Consider the following 23,307-nt stretch of genomic DNA (forward strand, 5'->3'; position numbering starts at 1 on the left):
TGCACCTGTGTCTATCAACACATATGCAGGATAACCGCAAAGAAAACAGTTACCTGCAATCACATCGTCCGGTGCATCTTGGGCTTGCTCTTCCGTCAATGCAAACACCTGAGCCTGTTGCCTGGGAGGTTGGCTCACTGTCTGGCCACCTCTGGCTCTAGGCTGGGACTGTGTAGGCGTGGGCTGGAAGGAATGGACAGACGAAGCTTGCCTCTCAGGCTGAGTCACTGAGGTAGATGACCCTGCACTCTGGAATCTCGGTGCACCTCTCTGGGGACAGACTCAGGCAAAATGTCCCTGTTGCCTACATATGTTGCATCTGCCCATCACTCCCTGACACTGCTCTGTGACATGTCGGCCTCCACAAGTAGTGCAATACACACCTGTCACATCTGTACTCTAGCCAGGACCTCTCTGTCTTGACCCACTGGAGCTCGACGAACTGCTCCCTGATCTCTTAAACTGCTTACCCTTAACTTTCAAAGAATCCTTCTTGCCACTACTACTGCTTCCACTATCAAATCGAGGAGGAGGTGGTGGAAACTGGGCGGCAGGCTGTGGCGGTCTCTGACTCTGAGCACTCTAAGAAGCTCCTTGCTGCCTGATCAAGCCAGCCTCTGCTCCATTTACTCGGTTCAGTGCATCAGAAAAGGTGTTGGGTCGTCCCGCGTTCACCAAAGTAAAAATATCCGGGTTCAAACCATTGATGAACTGGTCCGCGACCGCTTCGTCATTTCCTGCCACGTGTGGCGAAAATCGGAGCAAAGAAGAAAACTTGGCAACATACTCTTCTATGTTCCACTGCCCCCTGCCTCAAATTGGAAAATTCGGCCCCTTTGTCTTTTCGATACGACACTGGAAAGAAACGTTGATAAAATTCATCTTTAAATACTTTCCAAGTAATATCGATACCTCTATGCTCCAGGGCTCGTTTCGTTGTAAGCCACCAACTTTTTGCCACTTCGTGTAATTGATGCCCAATCAACTTCACTCTCCGTTCGTCTGTATAAGCCAGAGATTCAAACAACATCTCTATATCGTCTAACCAGCTCTCACAATCCACTGCATTTTCTGTGCCCTTCAAGGTAGGTGGATGGAATGATTGAAACCTCTTCAATAGAGTCTCCATTGGTGTCGCAGTAACATCCATCTGAGTACCTGACGTACTACCTTGTTCTAGCACTTGACCTGCAGCTGGTTGTGGTATTCTTCTAGGCGGCATATCTGATTATCAAACAGATTAGTATACAATCTATACAATCTGTCTCAGTCCTCCTCTGATCATATACCTCTGATCCAGAATCGGTTCTGATTCAGTCTTTACAAGTACATGCTGTAAATCAATTCAGATAACAATACAACATGTAATAGGGAAAGCAATAAATCATGCTAGCACATCAAAAGCAAGGAAGAAGACTCGATCTACCCCGCTCATTCTATTCTATCTCAGTCTACAGAAACTACTGCTCTGATACCACCTGTTGTGGGGACCCGGGCTCTAACTCAGTTCTTTTCGGGATTAGTTGGATCTTTGCTAGAAAATGTGGGCCAAATTTCTTTTTGCTTTTTAACATTAATTCAAATGTATATACATAAGAACAAAGTCTGTATTTATTTAAATAAAACCATCATAATATACATGTCTTGTTTCATCCATATTCTACCAACCAGTAACTAAATACATTATATACCAAATGTACAAACTACTAGTGATCTTCTGTGCCCGTAGTCACCACGCTATCTCGATCTCATCTCTGTCGCGACCCAGATCCTGCCTCACCTGTTGTTACGCACACATACAGACATAACAACAGCCGGAAACTCCGGTGAGAATAACTCCCAGTATATAACATGTATTCATGCTAATACATAATCATAAATCATGCATGAAAGCAACAACAATGGGTTCCATAGTATATGAAACCAATCTATATGAGCATGCAATTCAAATCAAATCATGTCTTGACTCGACTCGACTCTACTCTAGGGATCCCGGTATGAATAAGACGTCACTGTCTGTTACCTACCCTCCCAATCGGGGTAACTGTACGTCTTATTCCTAGACTTCGGCCCTGTCTGTATCGAATGTCTACAATTGGAGTGACTCTGATCCGAAGTGTCGATACCACCGAACGTCTAGTTTGGCAAGTCTGTCAATGACTCTCCTATCTCAAATGCTTGTATATAAATCTATAAACAAGGCATCATCTTATCAAGAGATTTGACTATAAGTCTATAAATAAATCAAAATCATATCAAAAGATAAACAACAATTCTAGTATGTGATTTTGTTGGGAAACTCAAATTGAATCTCATTTGAGTTGTATCTTCCCCAAACAAAACATGAATTATACCTTTCGTCGCACAATGTCTGTCGATGTCGAAGTCTCGATGACGACTCTGTCAATATCAAATCTGAAATGGAAATGTTGATACATATTCTATCAATCTCTAATCTCAATCAACACATATCCAATTCAATACTTGACCTCGGTACCATTTGACGGCATAACGACGTAATTTCTCGATACCGGTCAATTTCATAACAATAACAATTTCAAGAATCATGTCTCCACGTCATAATCAATATCATAACCATTTCAAATTCTGAAAATCTGCATAAGTTCCACCCAATACATTCTGGAATGTCATATAAATCGCATACAATATCTGATAATAAATCTGTTCACGGTATTTCGGTTCCTAGCTACTCAAGAACACATATCTCAAATAAAATCACAATTTCTTCAACATGTAGATTTCGAAACATGCTATAATTGAACCATACTTACATCCTCTTGTAGCCTATGATGCAAGGAGCAAGAATCTATACTTGGAATGAAGTTTGGATGTGTAATTCTTTCAAAATCATAACATTAAATCATAAGGAATTGAAGCTTCTCCCCTCTCTCTCGTTTCTCAGCTGATGGAAGTGGAAAGAAATGAATCAGCACATTTCTATATATATACCATGCCATGTGTCAACTTGAGAAACAAAGGTGGCTTTCTCGCATGGAGCACCGCGGGTGCGCTCAAGCTTCGGCAGTCCATTCATTTTCCAAAATCGACGACCGCGAGTGCGCTACATATAAGACCGCGGGTGCGGTGACATCAACGCGGGTGCGGTTACGTTTGAACCGCGGGTGCGGTGTCATTTCTGTAAATAATTTCCAACTCTCTGTCCATCAACCGCGGGTGCACTCTTTCTTGGACCGCGGGTGCGGTCTGCCCTTCATTCAAAATTCTAATTTTTCATGTCTCTCCTTCCCCCATCTCATTTATTGCTTCTCATTACATGTCATGCATTCTCATATCTTTGAATATCGCATCAATGAAGACTAATAAATCTCAAGCCTTACAGCTACAATCGACTTCGGCACTCTATGCAGTCTACCTACCTCTATGACATAAATCTCAGCCATCTAGTCATGTCTGTACGTCATCTTGTACGGAATAAAGCATGCGGATTTGGTCAATCTGTCAATCACAACCCAAATCGCATCGTAACCTTTGGAGGAACATGGTAACTACGTCACAAAATCCATGGAAATGTGATCCCATTTCCATTCAGGAATGGACAAACTCTGTAACAATCCTTTGGGTTTCTTTCTCTCAGACTTCACCTGTTGGCAATTCAGACATTTGGCTACAATTTTAGCAATATCAGCTTTCATTTGTTTCCACCAAAACTGTCTTTTCAAATCATTATACATTTTCTTGCCACCAGGATGAATACTGAATCGAATGTTGTGCGCTTCTGATAGTATCTATCGTTTCAACTCCGAAACATTTGGCACAACAATACAATTATTTACATACAGAACATTGTCACGAACCTGGTACTCGGATCGATGTCTTGCTCTAACCCTCGCTATCTAGTTCTGTACATTCTGATCAACTTTCTGAGCTGCTTATATTTCAAAATCAGCTCTAGTTCGGACTGTACAATATAAATTCCTCACTGTCTACTATCTGATTCAGACACGAATTCAGAATAACAGCAATATTCAATCAGATTCAAAACATCACTCATCGGTACTGATCTGCTAAACTTATAAAACCGCAAATATCTAACATTGATATCCATCTCGGCCAACTAATTACGGTTTAATTCTGCTAAAATCAATAGATACATCATCTTCAGATATAACATACCCTGAATTCAATCTGTCTCAATCAGGATTCACCATTTAACAATTTCTGATATCAAGTCAAGGTTAAAATCAATCTCTCTGACTGAAATCAAATCTAAAGTCTTATCTAGGGAAACATCAATAACTTTCATATCATTGGTAAATCAGCCAATGATAGATTCAACTTCAGTAAATCAACTGAATACATAAGGAGTCTCTCTGCTCCTTTCTGTAATAATCGAATCATAGATAGTACGGATTATCAAAGGAATTCTCAATCTAGAATCCTTATCGTACAATATTCATCCCTTGGCCATCTCAGGTCCGATTCTCACCATCCTCTGGAACTAATCTAGGGTAGCTCTGTACTTGGTCAGCATATAGATACCGATAATACAGACAAAGTCAGACAATCCAAGTACAATACAATCTAACTCCATTTCCTGCCCGTCATACTGCAGCATACAATGTTTTACAGAATTCACTGATATTAAAACTCTCCCCAACCAGTAAGGAGATACACTACAGTAGAATAAAGACTCAACAGGTAATGCATAACTCAATGCAAATCGTTCAAAAATAAACGTATGGGAAGCATCCGTATTCATCAATACAAAAGCATGATAACTACATCAAGAACAGTTACCTGCAACATCATCATCGGGTGCTTCTTGAGCCTGCTCCTCGGTCAAAGCAAATACTCTGGCCTGCTGTCTAGGAGGCTGGCCAACTATCTGACTTCCTCCTTGCCTTTGCTGTGACTGAGATGGTGCTGGCTGAAATGAATGAACAGCAGATGATCATCTACTCCACTGTGCCGCTGATCCAGATGATCCGGTTCCCTGGGATCTTTGAGAACTCTTCTGTGGACACACTCTGGCAAAATGTCCCTGTTGTTTGTAAAAGTGGCAACTACCAAGTACTCCTTGGCATTGCTCAGTGGAATGTCTCCCTCCACAATTTCCGCAATAAGCTCCGGTATAACTCTGTTTGGAACCACTGGAGCTAGAAGAACTGCCGCCAAACTTCTTAAACTGCTTTCCTCTAGCCTTCAGAAAATCTTTCTTTCCATCACTGCTACTGCCACTCTCGAATCGGGGAGGTGGTTGTTGTGGTCTCGATACTTGAGGAACACATGCAGCTCCTCTCTGCCTTATCAGGCCCGCTTCAGCGCCCTTTGCTCTATTCATGGCATCAGCAAAGTTATTCGGTCGCCCTGTGTTCACCAATGTAAATATATCGGGATTCAAGCCATTGATGAACTGATCAGCAACGGCTTCGTCATTTCCAGCCACATGTGGAGCAAACTTCAACAAGGTAGAGAACTTGGTCACATATTCTTCAATGTTCAGCTGACGTTGTCTCAAATTGGCAAACTCTGCCCCCTTGTCTTTCCTGTACGACACAGGGAAAAATCTTTGATAAAACTCAGTTTTAAATACATCCCAAGTAATAGTCGTACCTCGATGCTCCAAGGCTCTCTTCATCGTAATCCACCAGTTCTTTGCAACATCAAGCAACTGGTGCCCAATCAATTTAATTCGGCGCTCATCACTGTAATCTAGTGAATCAAACAGCATCTCAATGTTATCTAACCAACTCTCACATTCAACTGATGTCTCAGTACCCTTCAGAGTCGGTGGTTTGAATGACTGAAACCTTTTCAATAACATTTCCATCGGAGTTGCTGTCACATCCATTGGAGGATTCGATGTGCTACCCTGTTCTGGTATTCTTCGAGAAGGCATATCTGATAATCAAATGGATTAGTACCCCAATCCAATAAACCTGTTTCACTTTAGTTCCCTCCTCCGATCATCTTACTGCTGATCGAGAATCGGTTCAAATTCGTTCCCAATAATACATATTACACAATCAAATCAGATAAGTCAAGTAACATGTATTATATAAAGCAGTAAAGCATGCTAGCAATCGCAAGCAAAGAAGGAAAACTCAATTTACCCCGCTCACTAGCTTCTATCTCAGTCTAAAGGATCTATCGCTCTGATACCACCTGTTGTGGGGACCCGGACTTAATTCAGTTCTTAATCACTTTCTTGGAATAATTAATCAATTAAAATAAACAGGGTCTAAATTTTTTTTTTAAAATACGAGAGTACGCAGCATATGAAATAAGTCCTATCTCATTTACAAGATCACTATTCAGATCTAAGTACAAGTCCTGTACAATCATAAATCATAATAACTACTGTTTCTTCACTACATCTCAGGTGATATAACAGATATACTCCTAAGTCCGGATCTCCACGCTAACTGTCTTCTCTCATCCTCTTCTTGACCCTGATTCAGCCCCACCTGTTGTCATGCACACATACAAAACAAGACAACAGCCGGATAACTCCGGTGAGAATAAATCCCAATATAAACAATGTAAACATGCAATTATATAAAAACATATATAAACGCATAAATAAGATATCATTAACATGTAGCAACTCAACAAACATGAATGATCTAAACACTGTAAATCAACATGTCTATCATACTCAACTCAACCGACGCGTCGTTTCAGACTCGACTCAACTGACGCGTCGTCTCAGACTCGACTCAATTCTAATCTAGGGATCCCGGTGTCTGAATAATGATAAATATACCGAATCTCAGTCGATAGGAATGAATCAATCCCTAAACGGCATCGATATAATTCACATATCCAGTGTCTGGGCGAAACAGCCGCAGAATTGACGAATCAGTCAAGAATTAAGCGAATCAGCCAATAACTAGACGAATCAGCCAGTAATTAAGCGAATCAGCCAAAGTTTAGACGAATCAGTCGATAACTAGACGAATCAGCCAATAACCAGACGAATCAGCCGGTGACTAGGCGAATCAGCCAATGACTAAACAATCAGTAGTCAATACATGCAGTGGCTATAAATCAATAGACTACAAAAATCAATCTCATCAATTACAAATATCAATGCAATAAACTAAGTATGTGATTTAGGGAAACTCGAGTCAAACCTCACTCGAGTTGTGCAATCCCAACTCAACATTAATTTATACCTTTCTTTCTGATACTCTGACTCTGTCGAAGTCTCGAACTCAAAGCCTGTCGATACTCAATCTTGCAATAATGATATCGAGGGTACGGTATCAATACACCACTCAATCAATACTGGATATAATCAGAATTCAATCAAATTCTGTTTCAACAATATAATGTCTTAATTTCAATATATCCAGCACTACCATATCAGTCAGATATCAATTCCAACACCTCATAATCGATAACAATTCAGTTCTGATATCAAATCGAATCCAAAACTACTCCGAAAATCATAACAAATTCATATGGTATCTGTTCTCCAGTCCGGTTTCGATTATACGATGTCTAATATGACAAGAACATCATATATGAATCATATCAGATTCTGACAATACCATAATTTCAAATCACATCAAAATGTAGCAAAACTTACGTCCAGTTGTAGCCTACGTCGATAGGAACTCAATACCGAAGTCAAATTCAAAATCGGACGGGCGGATTTCTCACAAAAGGCGTAAGGATTTCTTTCTTTCTCTGAAGCTTCCCTTTCTTCGTTTCTCCCTTCGTTTTCGCGAGCACTTCGCGCATATACGCGAGGTCCTCTGCTCACGTCGCGCATATGCGCGCATCTGTGCCGCGCATATGCGCGAGGGCTACTGTTCCTCGCACATTTTCATGCATTATCTCGTCTTTCCCGGTCTAATCCTTTCCGTCTATAATCATATCAATTATCCCCAAATCATTTCAGATTAATAGGATAAAATTCTCGGGCCTTACAATATACGTGCCTTTTGATATATAAAAATACCGAACGACGTCACCAAAGCGGAGATAGAAGCGAGGTTGATCCGGGACGATTGTGCAACGATTTTCTTGCCTCAAAATACACGAAACTCGCTGGAAAATTATTGGAGAAGGGGGCGGCAGCTTTCTCCTCCAAGAACCCTATTTTTCTTTTTTTAAAAAATCTGAAAAATAAAAGTGTGTGTGTGTTGTGTGTTTTACGTGCAGTGTGTGTGTTTGGCTAGATTAGGGGATTAAAATTTGGCTTAATTAAATAATTAACATACTAATAAAATGCTCATTTAAATACTAGTTAAAATGTTACTCAATTAACAAATTAAATAGAATACTATATCTACACCCTTTTTAAATATAATCCCCTAATTGGAATAAAACACACTAAATTTTAAATAAACTCTTAATTTAAAAATAACACACACCAAAAGGCTAATTTTAAAAGTTTTAAACTCTTAAACCACTACATACGTAAATTAGGCTTTAAAATGCTAAGCTAAATAACTTTATTTAAAATGCCCATCCATAACTTAAAATAAAATACCACAATTTTAAATTGCCAGAAATCGTCACCGGGTCTTTTCTTCAATCCCGCTTCGAATGAACGCCTGAAACTCGAAAAATATTTTAACGTGCATCACATAAACATAAATAATTTAAAATAATGCATTCAAATAAATCATGCATGGCTTAAAACTCATTTTAAAATTAATTAAATGATTTACTAATTAAATAAATGCATTGGTTATACGTGTACTGAATTTGGGCACTACAAAAATCCTCTCACAATTGGGATTAAATTAAGCAACAAATAAAGTTACCAAAGTAGTGGCGGCAGTTTTACCATGCTCTAGTATTTTGACCATATCTCTCAAATTACTTGGTCAAATGGTTTGAAAAAAATACCACAACTAGACAACTCAATTATCCACATGTTTTTTTTATGTGAAGAAGCAAATTCGGAGAAGAAGATTTTCAAAAGTGATGTGTAATATAATATAATATCTTGGAACATCAATGAAGACTTATGTGTAAAAAAATAATATTTTATTTGGGATTGTCTCCCCAAATTTGGCTATAAATAGGGATGCATTGTAATGTATTGAGATATCCCTCATTCTATGAACAAACCTTTGAGTTCATAATATTTATCTCTATATTTTTCCTTTATTTCTTCATTTAAATATAATTAGCATGTTAATTTCACATTCAAAGTTTTACACTTTGAATAATGAATAGCTAACTTCTTAAAGTTGAGATGAAAAGGTGAAACTCTTGGCATGATAATAAAGTTACTAAAAGGTAAGAATCTATGTTTTATATTATTTAATCATTATTTATTGTTTATGTTATATTTATTTCTTTAAGCATTTTTATACCCTACTTATAAGTGGGAGTTTTGATTTATTGTTGCTATATGTTATACTAAATTCTTGGAACCATTTAAATGTTAGTTTGGTATTACCAACCATTTAAAGTGGATGCCTTGATTTATTATATATGAATATATTATAATATTAAATTATTGGAACCATTTAATTGTTTGTTTAGTTTTACCAACCATTTAAAGTGGGAACCTTGATTTACTATATATAAATATATCATAATATTAATTTCTTGGTACCATTTAAATGTAAGTTTGGTTTTATCAACCTTTTAAAGTGGGAACCTTGATTTAGTGTTTACAAATATATATATAGCACAATAAATATTTTGACACATTTATAAGTTTTGGTATATATTATATACTTATAAGATAATAATATATAACATAATATAAATATGATTATTAAGTGGATTTCAATAATGTTCGTTAATGTTAATTTTATTAAAATACCAAGAGTGGATCCTTTAATCTCAACTACTTAATTAAAATTTGAACAATTAAAAATTACCAATTAAAGATTCAAACAACTAAAAAAAATAAAAATAAAAAGACATTGTAGTGGACTTGTAATTACCTTAGCTTCCTCGTGGATACGATATTCGAACTCATCGAATTATACTACTTGTGGACAACCTGCTCTTGAGAGTGCAACAATCAAAGTCGCAACATATCCCTTACAATTCTTGTAGAAACTATTATGGAGATTATATATACCGCCAAAAGTACGTTTTTTTTTTTGTGGAGAGCTGCTAGTGATTATCTGCCTACTGCAATGAACTTAATCACATAATGTTCCAACTAATTGGTTCTGCACCATTTATAGATTGAACCATGTCACTACTTCTCATTGTTTAATTTTATGTCCCTCTGTCTAAATTATGTGGAAAAATACAATTTTCTGGATATTTTTGAGATCGTTTCGAGATGCATCTTTTATTGATTGTGTTAGTGGTCTTTTGATAGTTTTGAAGTTGGATGAGTTTGAAGTGTTTGCTATGATGGCATGGGTTGTTTGGATTGAATCATGCAAACTAATTCATTCACAACATTCACAATGTAAAGGCATTCATATTGATTGGGCCTTGAGTTTACTCGGAGGTTTATAAGAAAGAAAATTTGTTGTATATAAACTCTAGCTTTACGATGGCTCCTTGTTCATATTGGGTTTGGAAACCTCCGCTAACTAATCAGTTGAGGATGGATGTAGATGCTGCTTATAAAGAGGACCGAAATTATTATAGTATCAGGGTAGTGGTTTGAGATAATCGAGATGTGTTGTGGGTGCTAAGTCTTGTATCATTCTTGTTCCGAAGTGAAAGGAGCAGAACTAGTTGCTATTCGGACCGGTATGGATTCTTGCATTTAGAAGGGTTTTAAAAATGTTTGAATCTATTCGGATTCTCTTATTACGATTCAAGTGGTGACAAACCAGATGGAGGACATAGGTCTCCCCACAACAAAATTTTAAGGTCAAAGGCCTCATATAGTTTTTTTTTGTTCAATAGGCCTTCCTTTAATTAAAAGTTAATCTAAATATTAATTAAAAGTTAATCTAAATATTAATTAATAGGGTTTGTGGGCAAATTGAGAAACACCACCCAAATCAACGTAAGGTTCTCATCTCTCTCTTCCTCTCTTCTCTTCATTTCTTCCTTCCATCGCATCTTGCCCATTTTTCTCCCATTTTTATCATTCTCCATCTTCATTTCATTTCTAACTTTTTTAACCTCTTCATTTTCTCTTCTCCAAAAAAATATAAATTAGAATCAAAGATTAATGACATTTTCATTCTCATGCAATACGTGTTTTCATAGGATCATTGGAATATCAGTATAAGGTATTTTATTTGGTCATTTATGTTTTCATGTGTGTGGATTATCAATGTAGAGCCCAAAATCCATACACGTAAAACACATGCATTTATTTAATTGTTAAATAATTTATTTAAGTTTAAATTGATTTCTTAGCGATGCATGATTTATTCAAATGCATCATTTTAAATTAATTATGCTTATGTGATGCACATTACATGTTTTTTTGAGTTTCATGTTTCAGGCGATTATTCGATGCGGGATCAAAGAAAAGAGATCAGCGACGATTTTGGCAATTTTAAAATGTGGTATTTTATTTTAAGTTAAAAATGTGGCATTTTAAATGATTTATCAAGTTTTTAGCATTTTTAAAGCCTAATTTAATTATTAGATGATTTTAAAATTTTAAAACTTTTAAAGTTTAGCAATGGTGCATTTTATTTTAAATTAGAGGACTTTGTTTAATTGGTGGGTATTAACATTTTTATTAGCATTTTTAATTTTGTAATTTAATTTTTATATGGGGTTATTAGTATAGTAATAGTGGGTTAGAATTTTAATTAGTTGATAATTATTAATTAAACAAATTCTACCCCCTAATTTATTAAAACACACGCACACACACACTTTTTCAAACACTTACGCGTTCACCTTTGAAGGAGAGTAGGGTTCTTGAGTTCTCATTTTCAGCAGCCTCCATATCACCCTTTCCCTACAGATTCTGAGATTTCACGTGGGTTTATTGGAAAAAATATAGCACCACGTTCGTCCCGGATCGTCTCTCGCATCCTTCCCGCTTCGATGTCGTCGTTTCGGTAACGTTAATTATCAAAAGGCATGTATATTCTTTCGTTCTTGCATCGATCTTGTCATAGTAATGATTTTTATGTTTATTGTATGAAAAACATGTGTATGTTATGAAGAAGTTTGAGCAAATATGGTTGGATCACTTTTGAAACTGTTTTTGGATCTCAAAACACAAATTTGCTGTCATTTTAATTACTTCGATTTTTTGGTCGGTTTTCTGGAAAAACCTTCAACATATAAAACGTAGAACATTTTGATATCTTGGATTTGACAGTAAATTCGAAATAATTTGATAAGAAATGAGTGAGTTATGATCATTTTCGTGGGATTGCTCAAACTGCATTTTCTGAAAATGCGTTCTTGATGTGTTCTTGAAGTTTTATTATTGCAGGCTTCGTTGGACACCTGCCGGGCTTGTGCTACTGCATTTAGATATGTTATGGGATGTATTTAGGTGTTATTTGATGGTTCGTTTGGGTCGAGAATGGCTTGGGATGTAATAGAAGTCGTAGGAAGCTAAATGATGTCGAATTACGGGTTATTGTTGTATTGAAGTGCTTGTCGATGCTTGGGGACGTTTGGGGTATTTGTACGGGTTTGAATAAATGTAATAACATCCTAGGATGAGTCTCGAGGTTTTAGTTTATGGTCTCTAGGCTTGGATTGGAAGAATAAATAAAAAAGTTAGTGAATTTTCGCGAGTTTGCAAGTCCAGAGGGTACCCGGACCCCGGCACGGAGTCCATGTCCATTTTTCCTTCAAAATGCGATTTTCCAGCATCTACACAAACCCTTACAAGGGGTCCGTGTCCCTTTTAAAAAAAACATTTTTTTATTTTTTTTAGGGATTGTTTTGGGGTTTAATATTATGATTTAGTACAATGATTAAACGAGGTCAAGTCCCGAGAGATTTAGAATGTTTTTCATTTTTGGGTGTGAGCATGACTATACGTCTAAGTTATGCAAGATAAGGATTCGAATTCATGTTAGTATGTGCAGCAGTGGCCCCAAGTGAGATCCAACGAATCCCTCAGCGCCAAGTAAGTATGTTCGACGTGCAATATTTTAAGTTTTTGAGGTATGCTAAATGTCTTGTGACCAAATTATGAACGGGTTTGGAAGTCGGTGAACGTGGCCGAGGACCTCTCCACCCCGGTAAAGTATGACTGGGTTTAGATCAGGATTGGAAAGCGGTAAAGTATAACCAGGGACCAATCCACCCGTTAAATTATGAACGGGGATCTCATGCATGTGGTAGTGGACTTTTCCTGCCATCCCAATACTGTGATTTAGTATGATCAGGCGTATTTATGTATGGGTCACTTGCTTTGAAACATATCTCTACACAAAATGATGTTATGTATGCTCAAGTATGTATGATGCAAGTATGTTTAAGAAAATTCTTATGATGATGGCACGTCTACGTTTATGCTATACGTTTATGCTATTACGTTCAAGTTTCAAGTATGTACGTCTTATTTTAAAGGTGCATGTGGTTTTTTACGTATTACTTGTTATTTCCACTTTATGCATGTTGAGTCTTTAGACTCGCTAGACTTGATCGATGCAGGTGAGGATGAATTTGAGGAGACGAGAGGTGAGGACCAGTGAGCTGGCTTGGACTGAGCGGGAGGCTAAACCGGAGGACTGCCCCTGTTTTTTAAGTTTTTATGCAATGCTTCAACTACTCTGATTTTACGTTTTGGTTTATGATGTTTAAACAAGTATTTTTCTCTAGCAAACTTTATATGTGATCTATCTTATTGCAAATACTTTTGATTGGACAGTTTATTTATGATCACAATTTGAAAATTTATTTTATATTTAAGAAAATTTTTATTTTTCCGCAAATTTCAAGTAGTTCAAAATACGGTACGTTACAATCAGCTCAAGTAATTTGATTTCTCATTCAGTTTGTTAAAACATTTATTTCAGTCAGTTAAATTATATATTTCAGTTGGTCAATAGCATTGTCGGTCAGTTAAATCATATATTACAGTCAGTCGGTCGGTTAAATCATATATCACAGTCGCTTAATATCATTCAGTCAGTCGGTTCATATTCAGTAGGTTGAAACATTTATTTCCGTTGGTTAAATTATGCATTACAGTAGGTCAATATCATTCAATCAGTCGGTTATAATTATATATTTCGAATTCCCTTACATCCATTATTTATAATTTTTTTCAGACTGTGTGGACAGCGATATGATTCAAATCTTAATTTATTTTGATGGTGAATGGAAGGTTGACGGTGAACATAAATATTCATGGTGTGATAGAAGTAATTCGGGACGACATGCTATATCTATTGATGATAGTAATGTAAGTATTGAAGATGTTGAAGATGCAATTTTTGAGACACTTAATTTAGATAGACATGATATGGTATTGAAGCTAAGTCACTTGCCGAAATTTGAGACATGTAATCCAAGGCCAATATATATAAAAAGCTCAAGAACATTGACAACATATATGTCTTTTGGCGTTTCATATTGTAACGCCCCGAAAATTTAAAGGGTCACGCGAACCACATGCATATAAACTATTAAATTCTTTGTATTTTGATTAAAATGTTTTAATTGCTTTAATTAATTATGTGGTGCATATTTGCGTGTTTAAAATATATTTTTCTACATGGTTGCATTAAAATGTATTTTTAAAGGTTATTCGAGTTGCGATCGAGGAACGGAAACCGATGGCTGAAAAATTAGAAAATGTTTTTATTAAATAATTATTTTTAATTATTTAAAATATGGTTGATGGTTTTTCATATTTTTGAAAATAAGGGGTTTTGAGGTGATTTTATACGTCGGGACGTAAATTTTATCGGTGTTGGTTTTTTTTACTAAAACTCGAACTTTTTGGTAACCCAGCTATTAAATTCACAAACTTATTTTTAGCAAAACTATTTTAAAATTTTAATTATATCCGAATTAAGACTAATGGGCCTAATTGGTTAGCTTAATAGGCATAAGTCCTAATTACTGAATTAATTAGTATTTAAAGTTATAAGTCACCAAAAACCCTTCACTTTGCAAAACAAACTCTCGGCCACTCACTTTTATAATTCTGAAATTCTCTCCCAACCACTCAAAACCCCACAACACATACACCAAACGAAGGAAGCAAGAAAAATTGAGAAAACTTCATGGGAAACTTCACAGCCTTCGTCTCCTCGCTCCGTTCTTCGTCGGCAACGGATTTTCGTGCGTATATTACGCAAAGGCACGCCATACGTCTCCTTTTCTCATCCATCATATTATATTATTGTTTGATTTGTTGTATGCATGAAGATCACATAATATGTTTCAGAAGTTGCTGTTTCGTTTTCCCTCATGTGCATGATCCTTATGCAATATATTTGATGCTTGATTTACGTTTTTTTTGTTGTTATACTAAGGGGCTGCCATGATGTCTAAGCATGCTTAAGCATAACTTTGGTATGAATTGAAGTCCCAAACACCACGCCTTACTCGACAGAAATAAAGAATAGAAGGAACGAGAACAAGCTGAACCCGAGAAGCTGCTGTCAAGAGCATGGGGTTCGGTTTTTGTTGTGCAGGGGCTAGTGCTTGGTTGGCTCGTTCCAGGGGCTAGCCAAGGACATGAGTGAGTCAGGGGCGGAGTCCTAGCCACGCTAGGACTCGTGCTCTAAGGCAGGGAAGGAGTCCTAGCAAGCTAGGACTCCCACCCAAGAAGCAAGGGAACGCGTGCAGGGTTCTGTACTGCGCACAAGCTTGGGGGCTCGGTTCAGGGGGTCTGGGCTGGGTCAGGTCAAGTCCGTAGGGTCCTTAGGGGGTGAAAAACAGGCTTGGTTCGGTGGCTGGGTTCATGGGTAGGTGCAAGGAAGCTTGATCAAGAGTCCTTGTCCAACAAGGTTTCTCGGCCAGCTTTAGGTAAGGGAGTAGGGGGCTCGTTTTTGAGTCTAGGATGGTTTGCTTGATGAGGTTAGAGTCCAGTAGTTTAATTTAAGATGTTGGTCAAGTTTTGGACCAACATGGTTCGGGGGTAACTCGTGAAAATCGGAAGTTGGCTTGGGTAGTTCGTTAGGGTGTCAATTTCGAAAATTAAAGAACAAAGATTAAATCCATGGATCCACGGGTGTGGCTCATGACTTGGAAGGGTAGAATAAATATTAAAAATGTTATGTTAAAAATTAGGGATCAAAATAATGAGTTTTGGATTTATTCGGGATTTAATCGCCACACGAAACGCTAATTAACGAGTTAATTGAAACACCTAGTTTTAAGCTTTATAAAATTATGAAAAATTAGGTTTAAACTTAAATAATTATTAAAAGTCTAAGTTTTTAATTTGTGAATTTTATATTAAGGTTTGGTTTAATTCGAGATTAAAACGTGTTAATACGTCTTATTTAAAGATTAAATTAAAAGTCCTCGATTTAAGCTAAATAAAAATATGGAAAAATTCATGTAGACTTAAATAATTATTTGGGACATGTTAGAGTCATGAAATCTAGATAAAAGTCAAAACGTAAAATGTCGAGTCTAGGGGTAAAACGATCTTTTTACACCTAAAAATTAGTAAACGTCATGGCAGTGCCCTGAATGCTGTTTTATGTGCTAATATGATTATTTTCTATAGTTTTGGATGTTTATAGAATTTTTTTCTGTTAAAATGATATTTTAAATGTTTATGAGATTTTATATGTAAAATGATATTTTAAATGCTTAAGGAATTTTAGATAGTTATGATTTAATATGTAAAAATGTTATTTTACATGCTTTGAGGGTAAAATGTCATTTTAAATATTTATGAAATGTTCATGATTAAATTATGATTTTTAAATGTATATGGGATTTTTATGATTTAAGGTTGACACTTAAAAAACATGTTGCATGCTTGGTTTCAAAAAATATATATATGTTATGCACGATTTTATAAAGTGATGGGAATGAAAAATGTTGAAGGAAGTGAAGTGATTGTGACTAATTCGTTAATGATGGCAATGTCGTGAGGGTGATGGTCCTAGTGGGAGCCCGACGATCGTGTTTCCATTATTGTGAATATGAGGTTATGAGGATATGAGGTTTGAGGTAAGAATGGGAATATCGTGAGGGGAGAAGGCCCTAGAGGGAGCCCATTTATGGGAGAAGGCCCCAGAGGGAGCTCCGACGATCGTATTTCTATTCGATCATGATAGGTCAGGGCCCTAGTTGACCGGTGAGAGTGTTGCTGGTGTCCCCCGCCGCCCAGTACTGTGGTTACATGTAGATGGATCCATCGACTTTTGAGGTTTGAGGAAAGTCACAATTAACGATCTGAATTCAACAAAGGAAAAGGAAAAATGTTTATGATCATGAAAAAATATTTTATGTCATGTCATGTTGAGAAAAAAAGGAAAAGGTTATGGTTTATGTGATGCCTGTCATGAAAATGTTTATGCTTAAACTTGATGCATCATTATGAAAATGTTTTATTTAAAGTTCATGCATCATAAAAAGGATTATGAAAATGCTCATGTTTGAAGTTTATACATTTTCATGAAAACGATATTTTAAGTACAAATATTTTTCACTGTTATATGTTGATTGTATTACGTATTACTTGCTATAAAGATGATGGTGTGTTGAGTCTTTAGACTCACTAGGTGTGATGGATGCAGGTGAGTTTGAGGGAGGACTTGACGGGTGATTTGACTGGACTGAAGGCGCACACAACCCGAGGACCAGCGCTTCTACTTTTTTCGCATTATGGTTTATGACTCATGATTTATGCTAAAGATTATAAGACTATTTATTTATGTTTTGAGAGATTTTTGAGAGGTTTAGTATGTTCTATGTTTTTCAAATATTATTGCTTTTTAGGTTGAGTAAAACAGTTGACGATTTCATTTTATGACTATTGCACTTGATTTTAAAATGTTAGTTGGATGATGTTTTATTTTAAAGGGTAAAATATTTTATATTTTCATGAAGTTTATGTGTATGGCCGAAAATTGAGTGTTTATAAAAAAAAATTTCTAGTACTTTTAAAGCTATAAAAAGGGCAGACGTTTCACAAATGTTAGACCTTCGCTTCATGTTGAAATTATCAAAACAAGTGGCTTTGAAACAAGTTATGAAAAAACTGACAATGCTAAAGATCTTGAAGTTTGTAGAGATCATAATGATGAGATGGTTGACAATTGTGAAGTATATGGTGGTAATGAGAGAACATATGATGAATATTTTGATGGAGTATTTTTTGAGAATGACTTAGACAATGAAATGAATGAGCATGAGAATGGGGTGGATGAAATAACAAGTATTGATAATGTGGTAACAGAAATTGTTGAGAATGAATTTGTTGTGAATGAAGAGAATCATGTTGAAGAGCTTACATTGTAAACAACACATAATACACAAGTTGAATTTTCTTATCCTGAACAAGATGTGTAAGATTCTACATTATTAGCCACAGTAGGAGATGCTGAAGGGAATGTGACTTATTCTTTAATGATTTGTCTAATTTTTTTGTCGGTCCAGAGTTTGAGAGTAAAGATGAATTTCAAACAGAATTGTTTAAGATTTGTTTAAATGTGTCCTTTGAAATAGATGTTCGAAAATCCAACAAAAAAATTTATGATGTTAGATGTGTTACACCGAGTTGCAGTTGGAAAATACGCGCTTCACAAATAGAGAATTCATCACGATTCTATATACGTGTTTATCATAACACACATACTTGTGACCTTTCATATCGGAGGAAAATGCATCGACAAGCAACATCCAGACTTTGTAGCAAAGATTTTGGTTGAAAATTTTAAAGGACAACTCAGTTTGCCTGAACCAAAAACCATAATTACAATGATGCAAAATAAAGTGTTGAAATTAGTTACTTCAAAGCATGGAGGGGAAGACAACTTGCTTTGGATAAGTTACTTGGCAGTCCTGAAGAGAGTTATCGAATTATGCCTTCATATTTGTACATGATTGAATAAGTGAACAGAGGCTCGAAAACTGATTTGGTGACAAATTCAACAGGTAGATTTAAATATATGTTTCTAGCATACGAGACATGCATCGATGGATTTCGTAGAATGAGAAAAGTTATATCTGTCGATGGAACATTTTTAAAATGCAAATATAGAGGTTGTTTACTTGTTGCTACATCCCAAGATGGTGACTTTCATCAATTTCCTATAGCATGGGCCATTGTTGACTCTGAGAATAATGATTCATGGACTTGGTTTTTGCAGAGGTTGAAGGACTTTATTAATGATGATCCTAGCTTGGTAATCATTTCAGACAGACATATATCTATTATTAATGTTGTTCGTACTGTATATGAGCATGCATCACATGTACATTGCTCGTGGCATCTTTCACAGAACCTTAAAAGAGTGTCTGGTGGAAAAGGTGGGATTGATTTGTTTATGAAAACAGCATATGCATACAAAGTGTCTGAATTTGATGAGTTGTACGGATGTTTGAAAGAGAGGTATCCCAACATTGCATCGTATCTTGAAATGCATTCATCTCCTGACAAATGGTCTAGAGCTTATTCCCCTAGTGCTATATACAATATAATGACGACAAATGGGGTAGAGTCAATAAATGCAAAACTTAAGACTGAAAGAGAGATGCCTATTGTAGCATTGTTGGATGCAATTCATAAATTAACTTCAAAGTGGTTCAACAAGCATCGAAATGCAGCAGGTTCAGCTACGACGACATTTACTCCATCGATAGAGGCTATCTTGAGAGCTAATTTTACATTGTCACAACGGTTAAAAGCATCTCAACTCAATGCATTTGAGTATCTAGTATACGGTGATGGGAAGGATGAAGTTGTTAATTTATCTGATAGATCTTGTAGGTGTCGAGTGTTTCAAATTGATAAAATTCCATGCGCTCATGCAATTGCAGCAATTTATGGGGCAAAATTAGATTTGTATGACTTTTTCTCGCCCTACTACTCATCACAAATGTGGGCCCTCGCTTATGATGATACCATATATCCGGTGCCCATTGCAAATGAATGGAAAATTCCAGATCATTTTAAATACAATGTACTTCCCCCGGATGTCAAGAGGAAACGTGGTAGAGCACAAAAGGAAAGAATTCCTTCTATTGGGGAGTTTGGTCGGAAGCGAACTAAAAAATGTGGTGTATGTCATGAATCTGGCCATTGCCGAAAAAAATGCCCTAAGAGACAAACTGATGTGTAGCAAGTTGTTCAATTTTTTGTTTACGATGTTGTATTTGCATGTTGATTAGTTTTTGTCAAGTTTGTTGTTTGAACAGGTTGTGCATGCAGATATAATTTGAATTGTCTGGTTTAATGCATATATATTCAGTCAGTTCAATGTGTTTAATCAATCGGTTACTGTATGTAGTTCAGTCAGTTCAATGTGTTTCAGACTGATGTGTATTAGTTTTGTCAAGTTTGTTGTATGAATAGGTTGTGCATGCAAATATAATTTGAATTGTCATTTAGTGGTTTAATGCACATATATTCAGTATGTTCAATGTGTTTAATCAGTCGGTTAAACGTATATATATTTGTTGATTCAATGTTTTTAATCAGTCTGTTGCTGAATATATTTCAGTCGATTCAATGCAAATATATTTCAGTGTTTAATCATTCAGTTAATGCATATATTTCAGCCATTTCAATGTGTTCAATCAGTCAGTTAATGCAAATATATCAGTCGGTTCTAAGTGTTTAAAATCAGTTGGTTTAAAAGCATACATTTCAATTAACGTATAGCTATTCAGTGGGATACACTCTTTATTTCAGTCGGTTATACCATACCTTGCAGTCGGTTATACCATGTATTTCTGTCACTTCAGCGTGTTTAATCATTTGGTTAATGTAAATATATCAGTTGGTCAAATGTAAAATCGGTCGGCTAATGAAAATATATCGGTCGGTTAATGCAAGAATATCAGTCGGTTAATGAATATAGTTACTAAATCAATCGGTATAATTACTAAATGTCATATAACTCTAATAGTTTATCTGATAGTCAGTATAATCGATTGAAATTCACTACAAGAAAAGTGGGTTTCCGCAGCGTGCAATATGCACCGCGGAACACGCTGCGACGCACGCTGTAAAGTTGAAAGCCATCTTAAGTTTGACACTATTGGCGGCGTGCGATTTACGCTGCGGTTTAGTCTAATAACTGCGTGCAGAGTATGCTATTGATAGTTAAACTATTGGCAGCGTGCATGTGTACGCTGTTAATACAACTTTCTGCAACGTGCACAAGTACGCCGTTAATAGTCATAAAAAAAAATATTAGCGACAGTTTCGACAACACCGTCGCAAACGGGCGACAGGGCCAAACCGTCGCTAATTTAGCGACGGTCTTAAAATTTAGCGACGGTGTTATAATTTCGCGACAGTTCCAAAACCGTCGCTAAAGTTTGCGTAAATTTTTAAAAAAAATTTACTTATATAATTTAATACATTTTTATAAAAATACAATACAACTATAATAATAATACTACTGATCTTAATTAACAATTAAAAAATTAACCAAAAATTGAAACAAAAACAGGTATTTAAATCGAAAAGCAGAGAAAAATGTTAAGTGTTGTGAAAAAAATGGAACGGAGATCGAGAATAAATAGAGAATTTACGATTTTTTAGCGACGGTTTGTTACTAAACGGTCGCCGATGTAAGTCTATTAGCGACGGTTAATTATTAACCGTCGCCGATTTAAATCTATAAGCGACGGGGCCTTAAAATCGTCGCAACTTTAACTTTAGCGACGGTTTTACTAAAGCTGTTGCTACGTTAAAATTCGAACTCATTTTCCGCAGCGTGCTTATAATATGCATGCCGTGAATAATACTATTGACGACGTACGATTAATGTGCGCCGTTAATGTCTGAACACGATTTTTTTTTAAAAAAAAATGATTTACTTTTTGCAGCACACATAAACTTGCACGCCGTTAATAATACTATTAACGGCGTGCCTTTATTGTGCGCTGTCGTTTATATAATTTATTAACAGCACACATAAATGCAAGCTGCAGATATTACTATCCGCAGTGTGCTTTTAATGCACGCCGTTCATAATAATATCCGCAGCGTGCTTTTAATGCACGCCGTTAATAGTATCAAGTTACTATCCGCAGCGTTCTTTTAATGCACGCCGTCAATAGTAATATCCGCAGCGTGCTTTTAATGCACGCCGTTAATAGTATCAAGTGCAACACTATTAACGGCGCACATATGGGTGCACGCCGTGAAAAGTAGTATTCGCAGCGTGCGTTTGATGCACGCTGTTGATGACGTGCTGCGGAAAATCATTTTTCTTGTAGTGATTGTATGTTATATATAGAGTATATATAGTTACTAAATGCCATACAACCCTAATTGGGTATAACAAATCAATCACATATAGATTATAGTTACTAAATGTCATATAACTCTAATGGTCTATGAGAGAGTCAGATGATTTATAAGGTTGAAATGACATTCTCATCGATTGCTCATTACAAATCAATCATATATAGAGTATAGTTACTAAATGTTCTATATAGTTACTAAATGTCATATTTTAGTCGGTTAATGAAACTTTAGTTGGTTTAGTGTGTTTAATCAGTCGGTCAAAGCATATGTTTCAGTCGCTTATTAAAAGATTTCAGTTGGTTCAATTGTTTAATTAGTCAGTTAATGAATATATTTTAGTCGATTAAAAAATATATTTGGACATTTGGATTCTTGAACTCATCTAATCGCTTGAACATACTTATTACTCCGTCTTCAATCACCATCAAAGCTGTATGATCGAGTATAGTTACTAAATCAATCACATATATAGTATAGCTATTAAATATCAGATAACTCTAATGGTCTATTAGAGAGTCAGATTATTTATAAAGTTGAAATGACATTCTCATCGATTGAGCATAACAAATCAATCATATATAGAGTATAGTTACTAAATGCCATATTTTAGTCGGTTAATGAAACTTTAGTTGGTTTAGTGTGTTTAATCAGTCGGTCAAAGCATATGTTTCAGTCGGTTATTAAAAGATTTCAGGTGGTTCAATGTGTTTAATTAGTCAGTTAATGAATATATTTTAGTCGATTAAAAAATATATTTGGACATTTGGATTCTTGAACTCATCTAATCGTTTGAACATACTTAATACTCCGTCTTCAATCACCATCAAAGTTGTACGATCGAGTATAGTTACTAAATCAATCACATATAGGGTATATTTATTAAATATCAGATAACTCTAATGGTCTATCAGAGAGAGATGATTTATAAAGTTGAAATGACATTCTCATCGATTGATCATAGCAAATCAATCATATATAGAGTATAGTTACTAAATGTGTTTAACCAGTCGGTCAAAGCTGTAACGTTCCGAAAATTTGAAGGTCTA

The 23,307-nt window shown here is 35.9% G+C and overlaps 1 protein-coding gene across 1 annotated transcript; it reads left to right on the forward strand.

The window, feature by feature from the left end:
- Positions 1-18,779: 18,779 nt before the first annotated feature.
- On the forward strand, positions 18,780-20,387 carry LOC142544959 (uncharacterized). Its single transcript, XM_075651959.1, has 2 exons — positions 18,780-20,179; positions 20,338-20,387. The coding sequence occupies exon 1, from the start codon at positions 18,948-18,950 to the stop codon at positions 20,118-20,120; it is 1,173 nt and encodes a 390-aa protein (XP_075508074.1). The 5' UTR covers positions 18,780-18,947; the 3' UTR covers positions 20,121-20,179; positions 20,338-20,387.
- The last annotated feature ends 2,920 nt before the right edge of the window (positions 20,388-23,307 follow it).

Source organism: Primulina tabacum, chromosome 5, assembly GCF_025594145.1.
Source record: "Primulina tabacum isolate GXHZ01 chromosome 5, ASM2559414v2, whole genome shotgun sequence".
NCBI lineage: Eukaryota > Viridiplantae > Streptophyta > Magnoliopsida > Lamiales > Gesneriaceae > Primulina > Primulina tabacum.